Below are 23123 nucleotides of genomic sequence, written 5' to 3'. Positions count from 1 at the left end.
ATTTATGCTTGTTTCCCTATATTCTCATCATGCTCATTTGAAACGTTGCTATCCTCAGAACATGAGCTGTTGTGGCAACAAACAAGAATTCTTGAGGTGACTACAAGCATTACTTTGACCCATATCATAAGATAAGTGCAGATCTATCTATATTACCCTTCTCTGACCCTGATGCAGTTTCCCTGAATTCTTATGGTATCCTGAATGCTATTGGCAGAAATCCTTGCACCACCTGATTACATTAAAGTTAAAAGCATCTTTTTGATTATATATCTTGATTTTGAGGGCTGGGTAGGTGGTAGATGACTTTCATCAACCGGTGAAATACCACCACTTTGCTTAGTGGAGGCTTGAGGTGGTGAAACCCATGTTTAGTCTCTAGAGCAAAGTTTACGGCATCCCCCTCTCCCCATACTTCTCCTCCAACCCATGCAGGGTACTAAGTACTATAGGTTTCGATACCTTTCGTGTTTGGGGTTTTCATAAAAAAAAAAAAAAAAAACCTTTGTTCAAATGAATACCATCTCTACACACATGCTCTGAGCTAACTTTTGGCATGTTTTCAGAATTGTCCTAAATTTATCCAGCAGATTTAATATTGCTAGTCTCCATATGAATAATAATGCCCTCTTTATCCCTATTAAAATCTGATAATCCATTGGTTGTTGTCTTATAATATCCCCCATTATAAGACAGCATCGTGAAATGTTGCTCCAGGCAAATACACTCTGGTTCTTGTTCTTTATTACAAAAAAATTATCTATTTCCCTAACAATAGAGTCTCCCAATAAAACTAGATAATGTATAACCAGAATTTTATGCACTTCACTATTCTTATCCGACCCAAATCCTATATTTATCCAACAAATGGTCAGATCGTGTTTGTTTATATTGTTAATCCCCACATGAATAATAATGCTTTCTTTACCCCCCCCCCCTTAAAAACTGACAGTCTGTTGGTAACATCATGAATTGGTGCTCCTACAAACACACCCTGGTTCTTGTCTACATATCTTTATTATAAAAAATATTACCTGTTTCTCTAACAATAGTCTCCCAAGAAAACTAGATCACCTTCACCAGAATGCTATGCACGTGACTGTTCTTATCTATGACCCAAATTGGGGTTGCATCACTTGACGAGTCATGAAATACTTAAGTCCCTGACAAGCTCCCAGTTGTGTTTGTATATAAGACATGCACTTGTTTCTTCAGTGACTCAAATTCTTCACATAATACACCAAGTTCTAATTTAAGATCTGTACACGTCATACATCAGGTGCAAAGAAAAGAATTTTCAGTTGAGCTAGGTTTGTCCTACTAGATGTAGCCCAGTGGTCAGGAGCGAGAGTGCATAGCACGCGTTCCTTGAGTAGACTGGGGTTCAAGCCCATGACTACTAAATATGATAAATATTTGTATTGATGATTTATTGTAAACTCTACTGACTTGGTTGTCGTGCTGGAGTATAAACAGAAAATTTTAACCCCTGGCTTGTAGCTGTGAAGGGTATCGTGTACAGCATGTGCATTTTGTATGTAATAAAGAATTCTTCTTCTTAAGAGTTCTTCTAGACTAACCTTAGAATACACGCCACAGGCTATTCAAATGAGGAATTCGTGATTCACACGAAATGGCTGCAAGCATTTCTGTCTGGATCATGATATCCTTGGACTTTGTATTGTAAGTGGATCTTGTGGCAACCATTATTAAAGTAAAATTTGAACATTAGAAAGATTACAAAATTTAAATTTGCAGTATATTATAGAAAGGTTGTAATTTACTTTATGGTGCTAACTCATGGATCTTTGCAACAAGGAGTGAAGAGTTGCCCTAGCTCCTGTTCCATAGTGATTGGACAATCTATTCTTGTACTTAATTTCATTTCCTGATTTTAAACCAGCGTCAAAGGGGAGAAAAACCTTGCAACTATTTTTCTCCTTTGGCTCTGGTTTAAAATTGGAAAATGATTTCCCTCTCCCCCCCCTTTGCAGCTGGTTTTAAATTGAGAATAGATTGTTCAAACACTGCAAAACCAGGTGATGGAGCTAGGCCAGCTCTTCACTCCTCGCCGCAAAGATTCACGAGCAAACACCATAAAGTAAATTTGGCTAGAGTAAATAAAGCCAACACAAGAACCACAACGAACCTCGGGAAACTTCACCAGACAAACTTGTTTCCTGCTACCACAGTTTCTCACTGCATTCTCAGTAAACAGATGGTGCGTGTTATCGGTAGTGGCAGTAGAAGTCAATAACAATGTATTGATTAGTTTTTTCTCATTATTAAAAGCAGATTATTGGAGTTCACGTGTGGGCTGAAATTTACTTACGAGTACACCCTCCAGACTGCCTCAGTCTTAGGGTGTTTATCTCCCCTTTCCACTGTTTTAAAATAGGAAAACTACTTCTACTGCCACTACCGATAATGTGCACTGTCTGTAGAAGTCATTTTCTTATTTCACCATCTGGAGAAGGGGTGATAAACGCCCTAAGACTAGGCAGTTTGGAGAGTATACCCATAAGTAAATTTCAGCCACAAAGGCATTAAACTTATAAATTCCAATAATCTGCTTTTAATTATGATAAAATCTAATCAGTACATCGTTATTGACTTCTATTGCCACTACCAATAACACGCACCATCTGTTTACCGAAAATGCAGGTAGAAACTGCGGTGCCGGAAAACGGGTTTGTCAGGTAAGTAGTCCTGAAGTTTGCCTTGGTTCTCATGTTGGCTTTCTTTACCATCGCCGTAAATTTCAACTAATGATTTAAAACCAGCAACAAGGAGATAAATTGTTTTCCTTATTTTAAACCAGCACCAAAGGGGGAGGGGATCAATGCTGAAATTTCGCACCCCAGTGGTCCAGTAGGCTCACGTTGGTGCAAACCAGTGGGAGGAGCTACACTTCTTTATAATTGCATGTTGCAAAGACCCATCGGATTGGTTACCACTTTGTAAACATTAACCTTTAAATTAACAAAATATTACAGAAATGAAACTGTTGACAATATATAGAAACTCACTATAGAAATTAAATTTAAGATATTGAATGAAAGTTACAAAGTTACTGCCAAAATATTGATAACAAAGGCCTTCTGAATATTAAGCTGTAGCTTAGCATTAGCATTAGTAGAGGCATTTGATGCAAGAAAGCAAGCTTATGCAGCATCAGCCAAAAAAAAAAAAAAAAAAAAAACACTTCCACTTCACCCCTCTGTTCGTTCAAAATACCTGTCCAGCTGAGCCTTAAACTTATTTAGGCTATCAACCTCCACGACAAGGGATGGAAGTCTGTTCCACCAACCAACCACCCGCTGGCTAAAGGCAAATTTCCGCACGTCTATCCTACATCTATCTTTCCTCAATTTGAATTTATGCCCTCTCAGGTGATTTTTCTGAGCTAGAGGAAGAATCCCATCAGCATTGAGCATGCTCAAACCATTCAATGCTTTATACACCTCTATCAGATCACCTCGCTGGTGCCTAGTCTCCAGACACTGTAATTTGCAAAACTTAAGCCTTTCTTCGTAAGAGCACCCCTTTGTTCCATTCACTAATCTTGTTGCCCTTCTCTGTACTCGTTCCAGCAACTCTACATCCTTCTTGAAATGAGGCCTCCAGACCTGTATACAGTACTCTAGGTGTGGCCTGACCATCGCCTTATACAATGGAATAATCACCTCCTTATCCCTGCTGGAAAAATTCCTGTATATCATTGACAATACTCCATGAGCTACTCTTGCAGCCCGTCTGCACTGCTCAGAGAACTTCATATCTGCCTGCACAACCACCCCCAAGTCCCTTTCATTCTCTACCACTGTCAGTGTAGTACCACAGAGTTGATACGTTGCTCTGGGGTTGCTGTTTCCCATGTGTAGTACTTTACATTTGTCAATGTTAAACTTCATTTGCCACCTCTCAGCCCATCTGCTCAACCTTTCCAGATCCTGTTGCAGCAGCATAGTGTCAGTAGTGTCCTTGACAACCCTGCCAACCTTTGTATCGTCTGCAAACTTGGACATTAAGCCCGATATACCATCATCAATATCATTTATAAATACAGAAAACAATAATGGACCCAACACTGAGCCCTGAGGGACTCCACTAATAACATCAGTGCACGATGAGCAGTGTCCATTGATTACCACTCTCTGTCTTCTCCCCCTCAACCACCCCTTTATCCATAGCAGCAATTTGCCTCCAATGTCACACTGCTCCAATTTGTGTAGCAGTCTTCCATGTGCAACAGTATCAAAAGCCTTTCTAAGATCCAAGTATATAATATCAAAGTTATTCCCTGCATCCAGTTCTTTTGTGACTGCATCATAGTATCCAATCAAATTGGTCAGGTAAGACTTCCCCTTAACAAAACCATGCTGTGTCTGAGTTATAACTGAAGTCTTGTCTAAATGATCCTGCAGTGCTTCTTTAACCAGTGCCTCCATTAATTTTCCTGGAACAGAAGTTAAGCTCACAGGTCTATAATTACTTGTGTCAGCCTTTGATCCTCCTTTGTGAATTGGGGTCACATTTGCACATTTCCAGTCTATGGGTACCTCCCCTGAGTCCAAGGAAGCTCTCATAATTATGGCTAAGGGTTTGCTTACTTCCTTTGCTGCCTCCTTTAATATAACTGGATAGATCCCATCCACCCCGGGTGCCTTTCTTGTGTTTATCTTCAACAGTTTCTCCTCCACTTTACTCCCAGTTATTTCAAGATTCTGTAGCTTACTGCTAGAGTTGAATACACCTCTGGCATTCCCCTCGCTGAATAACTCCTCATGTGTGAATGTCGATGCAAAATATTCATTTAGTTTGTTAGCTACCTGAGCAGGATCATCAACACTTGACCCATCAATATCAAGTGGACCAATCTGATTCATCCCCTTCCTTCTAGAGTTTACATAAGTAAAGAACTCTTTGCTGTTTTTCTTTGCATCCCTTGCCAAGGATTTCGCGTAATCTGCCTTCTCCTGCCTAACCTCCTTTGTAACTTGGTTGCATATCAACTTGTATCTATCATAGGCTTCTGTGTCACGTGTTAATTTGTATGTATCCCATGCATTTTTCTTCTCTGCCATATGTCTCATTAGTTCATCTGACATCCACTTAGGCCTAAACCTTGAACAATATTTGTTAGTCGGTATGTAAAGCCTGGTAGCTTCCAAGATAAGTTCTTTGAATGCTTCCCATTTTGAATTTGCTGTTGGTAACATCATCAGTTGATCCCACTGTATAGAATTTAAATACTGTCTCAGTCCATCGTAGTCGTCTTTACGAAAGCAATAACCCTTCCCTTTACCCCTAATGGTAGTTACCTCTTTGAGTAAATCCCACTTCAGCACACTGTGATCACACAAGGTTCATTTACCTGCAGATTCTTAAAGCATGAAGAATCACTACTGATAATCAAATCAAGAGTATTACTCCCTCTAGTTGCCTCCCGAACATGCTGATGTAGAAAACAGTCATCCAATAAATCCACAGAAGTCTCGCTAGTGTGTGAGTGACCAGCCCCCAAATTGCAGTCAATATCTGGGAAATTAAAATCCCCCATTATAAGACTCTCTGATTTACTTGCCCACTCTATTTCCCTGTACAATTTCTTATTATACTCATCAGAGTCATTAGGCCTATAGCACACTCCTACTCTCAATGTTGATCTCCCAATGCTTATGTCACACCAAACTGACTCCACACTGCACTGTCCAGTGATGTCGACTGGCTTCACTTCCTTGGTTTTTATGTGTTTCTTAACTAATAGCATAACACCTCCCCCCTTCCTATCCTGTCTATCCTTTCTGTAGACGTTGTACTCCCCAAATTGCAGTTCCGCATCCCTTATATCTGTGTGACACCACGTCTCTGATATCCCAACAATATCTGCCTTTGATGTTTTGAGCAATACCTCAAATTCATCAAATTTATTTACTAAACTCCTAGCATTGGTGTACATGCAAGTATACATGCACCTGTTCTTTTTCTTAGCTACCCTAACACAACCCATGTGTTTACTTGTACCCCAATGATTCCCAGCAGTCTCTGAAATATCCTGCATCTTATTTTCCAGGCTGCGGCTCATTCCAATAGAAGCTCATTCCAATAGAAGCTTTGTAAATAGCATTAGCATATGATGAAAGAAAGCAAGCTTATACAGATCAGCCAAAAAAAAAAACCCTTCCCATTTCACCCATCCATTCACTCCAAAAGTTTGTCCAGTACTTCCTTGAATTTATTTAAGCTATCCACAACGACAGATGGAAGTTTGTTCCACAATGACAGATGGAAGTTTGTTCCAGCAATCAACTACCCGATGGCTAAGGACAATCTTCCACACATCTATTCTACAACTGTCTTTCCTCAATTTGAGTTTATGCTCCCTCAAGTTCATAATATGAGCAAGAGAAAGAATCCCATCAGTATTGAGCCTGCTCTTACCATTCAAATCCTTATACTTGAATGGCCAAAAGTCCCATTAGTTCATTTAGGCCTAAACCTTCAACAGTATTTCTTAGTTGGTATGAAAAGCCTAGTAGCTTCCAAGATTAATTCCTTGAATGCATCCCATTTAGAATTTGCTGTTGGTAATATCAGCAGTTGGTCCCACTGTATAGAATTTAAAAACTGTCTGAGACCACTGTAGTCACCTTTATGAAATCAAAAGTCTTTCCCTTTACCCCTGAAGATAGTTACATCTTTAAGTAAATCCCATATCAGTACACTGTGATCACTGCTACCTAGTGGTTCCTTTATATGCAGATTCTTAATGCACGAATAATCACTGCTGATAATCAGATGAAGGGTATTACTCGCTCTGGTTGCCTCTCGAACATGCTGCTATAGAAAGAAATCATCCAGTAAATCCACACCACAAAAAAATCTTGCTAGTATACGAGTGAGCAACCCACAAGTTCCAGTCAGTATCTGGGAAGTTAAAATCCCCTATTATAAGATAATCTGATTTATTTGCCCTCTATTTCTCTGTATAGTTCATTGTACTCAGAATCATTAGGCCTATGATACATTACTACCCTCATTTTTGCTATCCCAGTGCTTATTTCACACCAAACCGACTCAACATTGGGTGAAAGAATATTTGCTGATATGAGGCAGTGTTAGGTAGGTCGGAAAACTGCTAGCTTGGAGAATTCACAGACTAAAAGATTAACAGTAGCCGCAGGCAGAGGCAAAAGTGATACTTCACTGCTTCTATTGGAATGAGCAGCAGCCTGCAAAGTGAGGTACTGGGGATTTCAAGGGCTGCTGGGAGTCATCATGGAACAACCTGTTGCTGGCACCCGATTGATGCTCCCTTCCTTTCTGCAATTGGGATGCGGGATTTAAAGATTTTTTTTTTTTTCCTTCTTCGTTCTCGTGTTCTACCCTGGCCCGGGGCTCTCCAAGTCAGGCTAGCAACCTCTCACCCACTCTCGTTTTTTTGTTGTTTTGTTTTTTTATTTTTTCCTAACAATTTATCCTGGACTGGAGCTCCCCTGTCCAGGATAAATCATCCTTCTCTCCTTTCTCCTTTTTCGTCCTTTCCCCCCCTGTTAACCTTACTGTAGTTTTCTTTTCCTCCCTGGAAAACTCGTTCCTCAGAAAGGAGGGTGAGCAGATAGTAGGGTAGGCCTTGCCTGACCACAGCTAGGGATGAGTACGTGGAAGCAGAATCTAGGTGATCACTGCTTCCAGGTAGCCTAAAGGCTAATACACAACATTACACTATAGAACACGCACACAAACTCACAGACAATTTTTCTGTCTTATCATTTTCTCCCATGCGGTATGAAAAACTTTATTTTTTTCCCCCTCTCTGCTTCCTTTTCCTCTATCCCAGTTCAATCAGCACAGGACCCTCTGTCCTGTTTGGGATGGAATTTTTTTTTTTTTTTTTTTTATTAGATGACAGGCACTCGCCTTACCTTGACAGATTCTGTAAAAACTGACCAGAGCAGCGAGGCCAGGATGAACTTCTGTTCTAGGAGCCGCCCATACAAAAATACAAATACAAAATGATTGTCCTAATTGGACCTCATCATGCTTTGTAATCTTCCCTCACTTTCCAGGTTCTTTTAGTCAACAAATCATTGATTACTAGAACAGGTTGCCTTCATGGGTAGTTTTACTGACAGTAATTTTTGAAATTTACTGAATAATTTCAAAGGTCAACTGAATAGTTACCTATGTGATGAGGGAAGCAAATAATTGGTATTTTCTTATCTACTTTTTTTTTTTCCTGGCCAGTGCAGCAACTTCGACAATTTCTCCTCCACTTTGCTCTCAATTATTACAAAATCATTTAGCTCCCTGATAGAGTTTGATAAGTTCCTGGCCTCCACTTCCCTATAGAATTCCTCATGTGTGAATGTAAGTGCAAAATACTCATCAGTTTGTCAGCCTGAGCAGAAGCATCGATAGTTTAAATAAATCTGGAGACCTTATAACTTGAATGTACCACATATATCAGAGAGTATATGTTTATTTGGAGTTAGAAAATCTTTATTACCTAGAAGTATACAATAAAATGCAGTTTTACAGTGAATATTTTAAATGGAAGGAAAGTACCTTTCTTTCTATAATTTAAATAGAAGGAAACTAACTTTCTTAACTTAAGAATGAGTAAAATTAAATTTATAAGATCCCTAAATTGTCATCATTTATGACTCCCTGAAAGCAGCATAAATCCAGCAGCTTTGTTTTAGAGAAAAAGTTTGGTTTTTATTAAGAAAATGAGACTTCAGGATAAATATGAAGCAATGCAGTTGTGGGAATCAAATTATTGTGATTCAAGTTGTAGCTGGTGTTATATTAATAATTAAGCAACTACTAAACTTAGCATAATCCTACCTGTTCTCAAGAGTGCTTGCGATTGTGATTGTCCTCCAGATATATCATCTAGTTTACATTTAAAATGTAATTATCGGTATCAATAAACAATTTCTTTTCTAATTATTTTTTCCTTACCACTTTTTAGAGTGATTTTTTCTCTTTCAAAATTGGACATCTTGTTATAATACTGTTGTGTTATAGTGAGGTGTCCCAGTTGGGATAACAGAAACTCTGCTTGCTTTAGCTATGACATGATTGAGAAACTCAGTAAAATCAAACTTTGTAATCCCTCGCTCTCTCTCAATCAATCACTTACAGCTGACAGTTACTGTTTTTCAAACTGTAATATGACATATAAATTTGAAAAGGCACATCCATCTCTTCTTACTTGCTGTGCTTCAGAGCTGTTTGTTTGTGGCATACTGTCACTGGTTTGTTATCCCTTGCCTACTCACTTCCTTTGTTTGTTTGTTTTTTAACTTAAACTCATGCACAGTCATCACTCTATATGAATAAAACTTTATTTTAATTTTCTGGCAAGTGTTTTAAGAAATCCAATTTATGCTGCTCTTAACTTTTCTAAGAGATTCATGTGGACTTTTTTGTAATTTATTATTATTTTAATGTCTTTAAAATGTTCCAACAGAACTTTGTTATTAATTTTCAAATATGTGGTCTCATTTCCAATCTCAGTAATATCTGTTTCCACCTACAATCTGCCAGGCTCCACTTATAATACAGATACTTCAAATACACTGTCAGGTGAAAAAAGCAAGTAGGGATGAATATAGTGCTTGTTCCCCTGTATATTGAAGTCAGAAGAAGGAAGTTTGCATTTTGTCCAGGTGTGATATTCAATATTTTACCCCGGGGGCTCACATCTGGTGAGTATGGGCTTGGCACACCCGTGGTCCTGAGCTGGATATCATCATTCTTCTTTTTTGGTGATTCCCTTCTACTTTTGTCTCTCTCTCTCTCTCTCTCAGGGTAACTCGGGAACTTTTTTTTTTTTTTTTTTTCCCCTGGTGCTGCATAAGCCTCAGGCTCCCTTGCACCATATGGCTATTAATAATAATAATAATAATAATAATAATAATATGACATGGCAGTTAAGTGCTTCTGCTTATTATATTAAGTGTATAAAACACATTAGTAACATCAAATGTGAAGAATAAAACACAAAAATACGATTTTGTTTTAAATTCTGACTGTTCATTCCCATTATGCAATTTTTAATGTCTACATTTTTTTATGTATTTTTTATGGAATTGGATCATAATTTTTGATGTCTTCTATCATAAGTTGTGATTAGTATGTTTATATATCTGATGTTTTAATAAAGATTTAACTTTTAATATCCAATTGCACTGCATGTTTTTTTGTAAGTATTATTAATGACTCAAGTAGACGTAAGCACATTGTTATTGGGTGATTTATTTTATAATGTAGGTTGTCATGTTAGGTGATTTATTCTGTAATGCTAAGAAATGTAGTTACGTTTGTTGTTAAAAAAAAGTTTTAAATTTGTTGAGCAATGTATCTTTGCTTCGGTTAGAAGTCAGTTCACTTAAGGTGCGCCACATTAATGCTTGCTATTTCTTGCATGACAAAATGTATCAGGGATGCCCAGAAAAAGCAAGCACAGCATCAAATTTTTTATATATCATTTGCAATAAGGCCTATTTCACATAATGAATACCTGTTATTACTAGATCCCTCAAAATCATGGGATAAAGGAAGCAGTGATGAAATAGCACTAATTCTTTTATTGCAGACTTTGCTGGAAATTCAACACTTCAACAGATTTGGACTACCAACAAAGCAGAAAATTATAATTTGCAAAACTTAATTAAACAAGAAGCATTGAATGACTTAGTTTGTATTTTAAACTTATGTAAAGGGCAAGCAAGACTTCTTGGTTCTTAGTTACAACAGTGGAAGTTACTTCAAGCAGGAATTAAAATTGCAGTTTATTGAAAAAGTCAAATGTTTTCAAAATATTTTTTTATGGAAGATGGTATGTGTTTATATTAGTGGCCTTATAAATGAATTGGGCATTAAACAGAATCTTACTGAATTGTATTTAGCATACACAATCCTAATGATCCTTAGGATTGTGTATGCTAATATCCTTTTATATAGATACTTAAGAGATATTAGCATGTATAGTTCAACAATTTTTAATCCTCACCTTGTTTTCTCCTCTTCTTGCTCTGTGATAACCATTATATATTTCTAATGTTGTGCTTAACTTTTTAATTTCCAGATACTTTCTCAACTGGAAAACCACACATATTGTAAATTTGAAGACAGAGTATCTTTACTTATTGCAGTATGGTTGTCACTTGGTCCAAAAGCTGGCAGTTTGCCAAATATTTCAGATGTCTTTCACTTTTTATACAGGTAAATATTAAATAACACAAGTCTAAACGTTATTTAAATGTCTGAATGTTTTAAATGAATTCTGTTTGAGAAATTATAAAGTATCTGTTACCTCAGATTCTTTATCATTATTACCAAAAGTTACCAAATGTTGTTTTGCGATTATAAGGATATGATTTTTAGGGATAACTGTTGCTGAATTTTATTTATAATTTATTTATTTTTTATAGCAAAATTCATATCCAACAGTAAACTCACTTATAGAATACAAAGGTTAATTTTTCATTGATATTTCTGAAACCTTAACATGCCACACATCCTAGATGTGCAGTGCTAGCAACAGTAGTGGTAAAAATATAGGAAAAGAGCACTTTCTTTTGAGTTATAATCATTTAACATAACATGTTGCAAAGTAATGTTACTTTAATGCAACACAGGTAGGTGAACATGTGGTTATCTGCTTATAAAATACAATCAATCCAAAAAAAAAAAAAAATTGCACAGAATTAAGCCTATCATTTGAAATGTTTTGTGAATTTGATTTATATGTCTGTCATGGCACTGGTTACAGGAACATTGGATGCTGATGGAGTATGATGGTGCAGTTTGAGACTTGGTCTGGAAAATGAGTAAGAAATAAATTGGCTCTTGAATGGGTTAAGAGATAAATCATTTGAAATTATCTACTAATGTAATTTTTCTAGATAATGCCAAAATTTTTCTGGATCATTGGAATCTGAGATGTAGCAGTTTGGCATTATCAGCAAATAGTGCCAGCAGGCATGGATACATAACTTTCTAGGTCATTTATGTACATTTTACATGATAGTGGCATATTACAGTGATGATCCTTGTGGAATACCACTCCAGGGAAAGAATGCTTGAAGCACTCTTACGTAAATCAGTTTTTACGCAATGTGCAAGAGAGCTTTCCAGCCAGATCAGGAGAGGTTCCTGAGTTCCATTGATTTTGAGCTTGCTAGTGAGAAGGTTGTGAGGTAATTTTTCAGCAGCACTAAAATGTCTGAGAACACACACACACACACACACACACACACACACACACACACACACACACACACACACACACACACACACACACACACACACACACACACACAGTTAAAAGAAATCTTGAAAATAACAAGAATCCAGCTGTAATAACACAAGCTATTTAAAAAAAATCTCCATACAAGTTGTACTATTTTGCACTGTTTACATCAAAATTGCATACTTCAGTTATAACATCAAACTTTCCAGAGACCTGACCAGCAATGTGTATTTTAGGATATGTAAAACATTCGTTCATTATTTATCGATGTTGTATTTCAAATAGTGATCAGCTATAGTGTGTTTAGATACTGTACAAAGCTTGAGGGCATGCAGTAAATGATATATTGTTTCTCGCAATAACATAGGTAAATCATTGTTTTCAGCAAGTGATTTATGATAGGACATTCATTAGAAAAAATTAGGCATGGAGTTTTCTACATGTCACTGATTTATAAAATCATCATATCTTGTTAGCCAGTTGCTAATGTCAGTTCATTTTGGGAGCTGATAAATTCAACCATTACCGTAATTCAGCGATTTCATGAACTCCCTTCTCAGGAGCTCTACTGATTTGTCATAAACATTATAATTTTTTTTCATTTGACTCCATACCTGCTTCCCTGGTATGTAATCTCTTCCAACTAAAAATAACCTTATTGATAGAAAAGAATGTTGGGGTTAAGATTACATTACAATAATCATGAAAAACCATTCCCTTTTAAATTAGTTAGGCAAAATACAGTACAGTAATGTATAATTTTGACAGAATGGAAGCCTTAACTATTTCACAAGTGAGTTTCCTGGATGTGTATGTATATATGTGTGTGGGATACCTGTAATCAGTTTCCAGTAGGGGTTGGAGTGAGCTTTTTGCATGCAATTTTTAAATTTTGCAAATATAAACTTTACACAATTAATTTTTTAAATATTAATTTTTTTCTTCATGTGATTGCTTGGCATTAGAGTAAAATTATTTTTTTTTTTGAAGCCTTATATCCCCTCTATCATTTATTTAATTAATCATTTAATTCAAATTAATAGCATAGCTTAATTTGCGGTACTCACCTTTTTATATAATCTGCAATTGACATGTTGAGATAGGATAAAATGGTAGTTGAGTTTAAAAATTGGAATTAATATGGATACGTTTAAATTTTGGAAATGGAGTTTAAAATATGCTCAAGGAAATAGAAGTGCACATCTTCATCCTTGGTTGTCATGAATTAAAAGTTGAAATGATAAAGCTAGGAAAGTTAAACTGAGGAGGCCAAGAGCCGTAACAAATTGGCTTTCGTTGTGTAAGCTTCCACTATTTTTTTAAGGTGCTGGCTGGAGCACCAAATTTGTAAGCCCTTGCTTTTCTTATTTTAATTATAGTGAGAATGCATACTTTAATTTTAGGTGACACTTGTTATCTTTTGGGCCACTGACTGCATCAGAAAATTTCAGGATTACTTATACATTTTGCTAGAGATTGAGTGAGGCAATGAACAACACCTGATAAACTTATTATGTTTAATTATAGAACAAACAAATTTATACAAATATTTATCCACAACTTTTCCTATTATGGAAGTTTTCCAAAAAAAAAACGATTACATCAATTCCATTTAGAATATCTCTTCTCTAAAAAAACTGATTACAACAATTCCATTTAGAATATCTCTTCTCTAATCTAATTGACAATCTAACTAAAGGTTTCATTACAATCTCAAACTTGTTAGTTCAGCTATCCCCTAGGCTAAACAAACCTATAGTACTTTAGGACTCCAGATTGCCTTTTTCTTTCCAAATAGAACGATTAGAAATAATAATACCAAACAGTACTTACAATAAGTTATATTTTTCAGTGCTTTAGGATCAGCACCTTGACCTTCCTACACCTTCTGTGATGACTTCCTCATCTAATACCCGGCTTTTAATTCCTATCTTTCTCTCGACTCACCACGATTCCTCCTTCCTGCCTTGAACCTAGTTGACTGAATAACCCTTTTTTATTTGGCTGGAAATTTCTCCTTTCTGAAATCCAGCAAAAAGCTTGCCGCTTCCCGACTGACTATCTCCAATAATTTCATGACTACTCTTGGTAAAACCAATTACTTCTCCAGAACTCTTCCTCACTAGCACTTATATCATTAACTCTATCATTAACCCCTACTCCATTACAAACTCTTTTCCCTTCTGACATTTATCCTTATATATATCCGCGACTTCCGGCATACCTCGAACCCTTTACCGACCTCCCCCTGTTAATAGAAATGTTTATCGTAATTCTACCCGAAATTTGCATGCCGTCTTATAACTGTAGTAATGTTCGTCTCCCAAGTGTTTTTTTTTTTTTTTTTATATAAAGTAAGCCCTAAACTTACAGTTGTTAAAGTCTTCAGTTGGCGATAGTGGGAGGGAGTGAACGAGTGTATTTAAAAGACTCTATGTTCCCGTGATGCTCTTTGATACGTGTGGTAATCTCACGTGCATGAAATTCCAAGCCGGTGAGAGGTTATAGGGTAGTTTGGCATTTAATATATTAAATTTAGAATGATGACGAAACCACTCTATGGTAAGGGCTTCATACTGAAAAATTTTAAAACTAGATTTTAATTTAATGATAGGGATGGCTGAATCAACTAAGGGGTGTGGTTGTGGGCTTGTACATGTAACGCAAGTTCTTTATTTGATTGTCCTGTTCTAAAGCTATTATAGTAATATGCACGTTTGTTTGATGTTTTTGTGGAGCCATATTTAGAGGTTGTTACTACCAATGTAGCATGCATTACAGTTTTGTTGACATTTAATTAGATAAACGATATTGTTCATGTCGCTGATTTGATATTTATGGTGTCTTTATATGAATTAAACATTGATCCTAGTTTATTATATGTTGAAAATATGAGAGCGATGTCTGTACCGGTAAATAATTGACGGTACTGTCTAGCAAGATCACTGTGGTAAGGAATAACAACATGTGTGTTATTGCGTGTAATGTGTTTGGATGGTTTGTTGATATTATTTTGAATGGTGGTGATAATTTGTTGGATTAACTGAAGAGGATATTTTCTGGATATGAATTTTTCTGTAAGGTATTGGAGTTTGTTGGATAAGTCTTCTTGTGTAGAACTGTATTTGATGGCATTATAAATTTGATTATAGAAGACAGCTTTTTTTGTACTAAGTGGATGGTGCGATCCGAAATGTAAATATTTTCTGGTATGGGTATTTTTTTCTGTAAATTCTAGTTCCGAGTTTAGTGTCTGTTTTATATATGGTGAGATTAAGGAAATTAATCTGTCCATTTTCTTCTAATTCGAGCGTAAATTTTAATCTGTCGTGCATTGAATTAAATTTAATAAAAAATGTTATCAATTATGGTTTTGTCTCCTATGATAAGGATGTCATCTGCGTATTGGGTATATAATTTAATCTCTGGAGGGAGAGGTTATAAAATTTGATTTTCTATGGAGGCTAGGTATATTTCGGATAGGGGGGGCTGAGATTCCCAATCCCATAGGTAAACCATATATTTGTTGGTATATCTGATTGTGGAACTGGAAATATTTAGCATCTAATGATCAAATTTATAATGCCATCAAATACAGTTCTACACAAGAAGACCTATCCAACGAGCTCCAATACCTTACAGAAAAATTCATATCCAGAAAATATCCTCTTCAGTTAATCCAACAAATTATCACCACCGTCCAAAATAATAACAACAAACCATCCAAACACATTACACGCAATAACATACATGTTGTTATTCCTTACCACAGTGATCTTGCTAGACAGTTCTGTCGATTATTTATCGGTACAGACATCACTCTCATATTTTCAACATATAATAAACTAGGATCAATGTTTAATTCATATAAAGACACACATAAATATCAAATCAGCGACATGAACAATATCGTTTATCTAATTAAATGTCAACAAAACTGTAATGCATGCTACATTGGTAGTACAACCTCTAAATATAGCTCCACAAAAACATCAAACACATGTGCATATTACTACAATAGCTTTAGAACAGGACAATCAAATACAGAACTCACGTTACATGTACAAGCCCACAACCACACCCCCTTAGTTGATTCAGTCATCCCTATCATTAAATTAAAATCTAGTTTTAAAATTTTTCAGTACGAAGCCCTTATCATAGAGTCGTTCCGTCATCATTCTAAATTTAATGTATTAAATGCCAAACTACCCTATAACCTTTCACCGGCTTGGAATCTCATGCACCTGAGATTACCACATGTATCAAAGAGCATCACGGGAACATAGTCTTTTAAATACACGCGTTCACTCCCTCCCACTATAGCCAACTGAAGACGTTAACAACGAAAGCCAATTTGTTACGGCTCTTGGCCTCCTCAGTTTAACTTTCCTAGCTTTATCATTTCAACTTTTAATTCGTGACAGCCAAGGATGAAGATGTGCACTTCTATTTCCTTGAGCATATTTTAAACTCCGTTTCCAAAATTTAAATGTATCCGCATTAATTTCAATTTTTAAACTCAACTACCATTTATCCTATCTCAACACGTCAATTGCAGATTATATAAAAAGGTGAGTACTGCAAATTAAGCTATACTATTAATTTTAGTCAATTTAAATCAGTACTTTAAGAATTCTACAATTTATCTAATTAATCATTTAATTTGATTTCGTGTTCTCAATCTATATTCCAGAAAACTCTAATTTTGGCTTTTGTAAGTCAGAATTGAACAGCAGTGGCTTATTGGTGCAGTAACCTCCTCCTCCTTCTATTTCTAGTTTAAGCTGCCATCAATTAAAACCATCTGCCATTAGTTGGAAACACAGACAAGAGATGGCAGCATACACAGGAAAATTTTCAACACAATTTTTACATAAATGGACATATTTGAAGTGTACTTGAAATGACCTTGCAAAAGCGTAGATCTGTGTATATACTTATGAACGTTCAGGAGGAAATCATAATATATTTGACCATATAAGTTAATTTCTATTTTTTGCCTTGAAAATATATACTTATTTGTGTATTCACTGCATAAATTAAAGCCTCCTTTTTTAAAAATAATCATGTATCTTGTGTAGTGGTGTATTACAGTAAAATCTGCATTAAGAACCACCGTTTATTTCTGAATTCAGTTATCTCAGCTCTTTCTTTTAAAAGTTTACAATGTGACATTATATTGCACTGCATATTGAACCGTGAAGAAATGGTAAGAATGTTCAATACTTTCCTTATGTAGAAGGTTAAAAAAATCAAAACCTACAGGAATTGTTGATGACATGCATTGCTTTGATTGATGAGATTGATTATGTAACTGAGTCATTCCTTTTGGTTTTGCTAATATTCTACTGCAGATTGATTTCACTGTAAACAGTGCCAAGATATGGAGGTTTGTTTGCTATAAGAAATTGACAGTCTTAAGACTTTTCAAGAACTTGAAAAGCAAACCCCATATCATTTAATATATCTGCACATGTGTAGTTATCCTCTGATCAAGGGCATTATTTTTACGTTTTTGAATTTTGGTCATTTTTTTAAAATTTTTTTTTTTTTTTTTACACTATCATTACAGTACTTTTATAGTGAATGGCAAACAAAAAAGTTTTGTTTAAAATGAGTTAAAGTTATTAGAGAAAAAGAAAACAACAGCAAGAAGAAATGTGTTGTGTGTTGTGAATTTAGGATGTTAAACCTAGTGATGCCCACAAAAAGAAATTAAAGACAAAAAAAAAAAAAAAAATTGAATAATTTGAAAAAAAATTATAGTAAAATTAAATGCATATGTAAATCTAAATCTTCTGATGTCAGCACAGTTCTTTTAAAGTGGGTTAAAAGGAGTGAAAATATCCTGATAAGTGTTCCACTTTTAATGATTAAAGCAAAAAATTTTGCCAAATTACTTAGAATTGAAAACTTTGTATGTTGCATTTGTTGGATAGATCAATTAAGTTACTTCAGTGTTTCTCAACCTTTTTTTGTCTTGTGGCCCTCTTCTGAGTTTCATTTACCTCTGTAGCCCCATCCCTCATAATCTGTTAGTTGGGGAATGTAAATCATGATAATTTATATTTTTATATAAAATATATTTTATAATATAATTTTTATTGATAATATATGCTCCTGACAAAAAATATTCTGATAATTATGTCACTTTATTTTGTGTGATCCTTGTGGCTGATGCAGACTAGCAAGTTTTTCTACATGTAGGTACAGTGTTGTTAGTGACAAATGAAGATCAGATCGCCTCTTTTCACAATATCAAGAAAGTTAGTAGATTTTGACAGCAGATAACCCACCTGACTAAAAGCACATTAAACAAGATAAGGAGTGGGAAAAGCAATAAAATACAACTTTGTTTTCTCCCAGAGCTATTATTGGCACCTCCGTAGCCAGGTGGGCAGGAGCAGCAGTGCGTATCACACGCTTCTTGATTAGACCGGGGTTCAAGCCCGTGACCACCAAATACAGAGGATGCGGAAAGGTCAGGGAATGACCACCGCATATCCCCGGAGCAATATGGCCTTGGTTGCTAATGCTCCTAAAATCCAAATAATAACAATAGCAATAAATCCCAGAGCTATTGAAACTTACTAGCCATTTCACTGTTTATCCAGAAATTACGTTTGCCTTGTTTGAATTTAGCTTTAGCTGTTATATCACTCTGCAGCTTAATGAGACTTGTAATGTAATGTAAACATCAACTGCATTCACCCCAAATGGATCCACCACCCAATCTGGAATATTCATTTCTAACAGATTGCTGAACCGAACTTGCATATCACTATACCAATGCTTCAAGTGCTCAACATACACAAAAATATTGTCACCTTACAGTTTGATGTTAACAGTGGCTAGTGACAAAAATTGCATTGACTTGTGATGTCCAGTATTTCTCCAGAATAGCTTGAGTTTTCCACAGAAAGCAATAATGGTCTCTTTGCAAGATATAAGATTACAGTTTTTTCCTTGTAACTGTTTGCTCAACAAATTCAGCTTTTCAAATAGTAGTAGAGGCATATGATGCGAGAAAGCAAGCGTGTGAGCTTATGTAGCATCAGCCAAAAAAAAACCAATTTTACACAACCATTCCCTCTAAAAGTTGTCCAGTTCCTCCTTGAATTTATTTAAGCTATCAACTTCCACAACGAAAGATAGAAGTTTTTACCAGCAATCAACTGCCCGCTGGCTAAAGGCAAATTTCCACACATCTATTCTACAACTGTCTTTCCTCAATTTGAATTTATATCCCCTCAGGCTCGTAATCTGAGCAGGCAGAAGAATCCCATCAGAATTGAGCCCACTCAACCCATTCAAAGTCTTATACACCTCAATCAGATCACCTCACAGGTGCCTAGTCTCCAGACTCTGCAGTTTGCAGAACTTAAGCCTTTCTTGGTAAGAGGACCCCCTTTGTTCCCCTCACCAATCTTGTTGCTCTTCTCTGTACTCGCTCAAGCAACTGTACATCCTAAAATGAGGACTTCAGACCTGTATACAGTACTCAAGATGTGGACTGACCATTGAATTATACAAAGGGACAATCACCTCCTTTTCCCCATTAGCAACATTTCTGTATATCGATGACAATACCCCATGATCTGCTCTGGCAGCCTGTCTGCACTGCTCAAAAAACTTCATATCTGACTACATGATAGCTCCCAGGTCTTTTTCATTTTCTACCACCTTGAGTGTAGTACCACACAGTTGGTACATTTCTCTGGAGTTACTTCTACCCATATGCAGTACTTTGCATTTCTCAATATTGAACTTCAGTTGCTACTTCTCAGCCCATGTGCCCAACTTTTTGAGATCCTATTGCAGTAGCACACTGTTATTACTGTTATTAATAACCCTTCCAACCTTTGTTTCATCTGCATATGTGCACTTTAAGCCTGACATACCTTCATCAATATCATTGATAAATATACAAAACAACAGTGGGCCCAACACCGAACCATGGGGCCTCCACTAATAATATTAGTCCACAAAGAACAGCATCCATTGGTTACCACTCTTTGTCTTCTCACACTCAACCACCCTTTTATCCATTGTAGCAACTTACCCTTACGATTTGTACAGTAGTCTTCTATGTGCAACAGTATCAAAAGATTTCCTGAAATCCAAGTATATGATATCAAAATTTTTTTTTTTTGCATCCATTTCCTTTGTAACCACATCATAGTATCCAATCAAATTTGTCAGACCAGACTTTTTGCAATACCCATGCTGTGTCTCAATTATTACTGCAGTGTTGTATAAATGACTCTGCAATGCTTCTTTAACCAGTGACTCCATTATTTTCCCCAGAACAGAATTAAACTGACAGGTCTGTAATTATCATGTCATCCTTTGATCCTATTTTGTGAATAGGGGATACATTTGCACATCTCCAGTCTGTGGGTACTTCCCCTGAGTCCAATGATACTCTCATAATTATGGCTAAGGGTTTCCTTTCCTTAGAGGTAAATTGCTGCTATATATTAAAGGATGATTCAGTGGGAGAAGACAGAGAGTGGTAATCAATGGACACTGCTTTTCGTGGACTACGGTTATTAGTGGAGTCCCTCAGGGTTCAGTGTTACGTCCATTGTTGTTTTCTGTATTTATAAATGATATTGATATATCAGACTTAATGTCCAAGTTTGCAGATGATACGAAGGTTGGCAGGGTTGTTAATGACAGTACACTGCTGCAACAGGATCTAGAAGAGTTGAGCAGATGGGCTGAGAGGTGGCAAATGAAGTTTAACATTGACAAATGTAAAGTACTGCATATGGGAAACAGTAACACCAGAGTACGATATCAACTCTGTGGTAATACACTGACAGTGGTAGAGAATGAAAAGGATCTGGGGGTAATTGTGCAGTCAGATATGAAGTTTTTTGAGCAGTGAGAACAGTTTGCAAGAGTATCTCATGGTGTCTTGTCAATGATATACAGGAACTTTTCTAACAGGGATAAGCCGGTGATTATCCCTGTGTGTAAGGCAATGGTCAGGCCACATATTGAGTACTGTATACAGGTCTGGAGGCCTCATTTTAAGAAGGATGTAGAGCTGTTGGAATGAGTGCAGTGAAGGGCAACAAGATTAATGAATGGAACAAAAGGTTGCTCTTATGAAGAGAGGCTTAAGTTTTACAAATTACAGTATCTGGAGACTAGGCAACTGCAAGGTGATCTGATTGAGGTGTATAAGGCCTTGAATGGTTCGAGCATGCTCAGTGCTGATGGGATTCTTCCTCTTGTTTAGGATAATCGCCTGAGAGGGCATAAATTCAAAATGACGAAAGACAGTTGTAGGATAGATGTGTGAAGTTTGCCTTTAGCCATCGGGTTGTTGACTGCTGGAACAAACTTCCATCTGTTTTTCTTTTTTTTTTTTTTTTGGCTGATGATGTATAAACTTGCATCATATGCCTTTACTAATACTAATGCTTATTTCCCTTTCTGCCTCCTTTAATATAACTGGATTGATCCGATCCATCCCAGGTGCCTTTCTTATGTTTAACTTCAGCAATTTCTCCTCCACTTTGCTCTCAGTTATTACAAAATCATTAAGCTCCCTTTTAGAATTTAATAAGCTTATGTCCTCCATTCCCTAAAGAATTCCTCATGTGTTAATGTAGATGCAAAATACTCATTCAGTTTGTCAGCTATCTGACCAGGATCATCAACAGTCGAATCATCAATATCAAGTGGACCAATTTGATTCATCCTCTTCCTTCTACAGTGTATATAAATAAAGAAGTCTTTGCTGTTTTTCTTTGCATCCTTTGCCAAAGATTTCTCATAATCTGCCTTCGCTTGCCTAACCTCCTTTGCGACTTGATTACAGACTAGCTTATATATATATCATAGGCTTCTGTGTCGCCTAATATGTTATATGCATCCCATACATTTTTCTTATCTGCCACGAGTCTCATTAGTTCATCTGACATCAATATAGGCCTGAAGCTTGAAAGTATTTCTTAATCAGTATGAAAAACCTAGTAGCCTCCCCGATCAATTTCTTAAATGCTTCCAAGTTAGAATTTGCTGTTGGGGACATCATTAGTTAGGCCCACTGTACAGAATTTAAAAACTGTCTGAGACCACTGCAGTCACTTTTATGAAAGAAAAAACCCTTCTCTTTATCCTGATGGTAATTATATCTTTAAGTAAATCCCACATCAGTACACTGTGATCACTGCCACCTAGTGGTTCCTTTATCTGTAGATTCTTAATGTACGAATAATCATGCTGATGACCAGATCAAGAGCCTTACTCTCTCTGGTTGCCTCTATAATCATCTAATAGATAAATACATCTAATAGAAAAAAAATATGTCTCAGTTAGCAGCAATGATCTGTACTCCAACCTGCTTATGCCTTAAAAATGACACAATACCATCCTAAAGTGCAACAGAACGACATAGACCTTTTGATAACCACTGGACCTGTGCATTAGTAGGCATACAAAATCTTCTTCATTTTCCTCACAAAATTGTTGGAAATGATGATCATGAAGTACATTTTATTTGATGAAATTTGCGATCTTTATTACAATAGCAAGGGCATTATGCAAATGTCCTCCCAAGTTTTTCGCAACCAAATGTTAATTATGGACCAAGCAGTGAATGCAAAAACTTCAGCCTCTGTATCTACCTACCATTGAAGCAGCACCATCAGTTGCACAAGCCATTATATTTTCAAGTGGGAAATTGTTTTCTTTGAAATAACTCTTAACTTCTTCAAAAAATTTTTCATCTTTAGTGTCTGTTGTAAGCTTTCAGGCAGAAAGCATTTCTTTACTGAGTTGATTATTATCCAGAAATATAACATGTCATCAGAAGAGCTTCATTATCATGTAAAGGGGA

The 23123-nt window shown here is 36.2% G+C and overlaps 1 protein-coding gene across 1 annotated transcript in view; it reads left to right on the top strand.

Annotated features, from left to right (window-relative positions):
- Nucleotides 1-23123, top strand: part of LOC150076166 (uncharacterized) — a 287981-nt gene that overhangs the window by 110009 nt on the left and 154849 nt on the right. Inside the window, exon 2 of the mRNA XM_090387515.1 lies at nt 11102-11238. Within this exon, the coding sequence (XP_090243641.1) occupies nt 11102-11238 (137 nt within the window). The remainder of the gene's footprint in view (nt 1-11101; nt 11239-23123) is intronic.

Source organism: Mastigoproctus giganteus, chromosome 13 (genome assembly GCF_048544385.1).
Source record: "Mastigoproctus giganteus isolate SK-2022 chromosome 13, ASM4854438v1, whole genome shotgun sequence".
Classification (NCBI taxonomy): domain Eukaryota; kingdom Metazoa; phylum Arthropoda; class Arachnida; order Uropygi; family Thelyphonidae; genus Mastigoproctus; species Mastigoproctus giganteus.
This window is presented reverse-complemented; position numbering and strand designations above follow the sequence as displayed.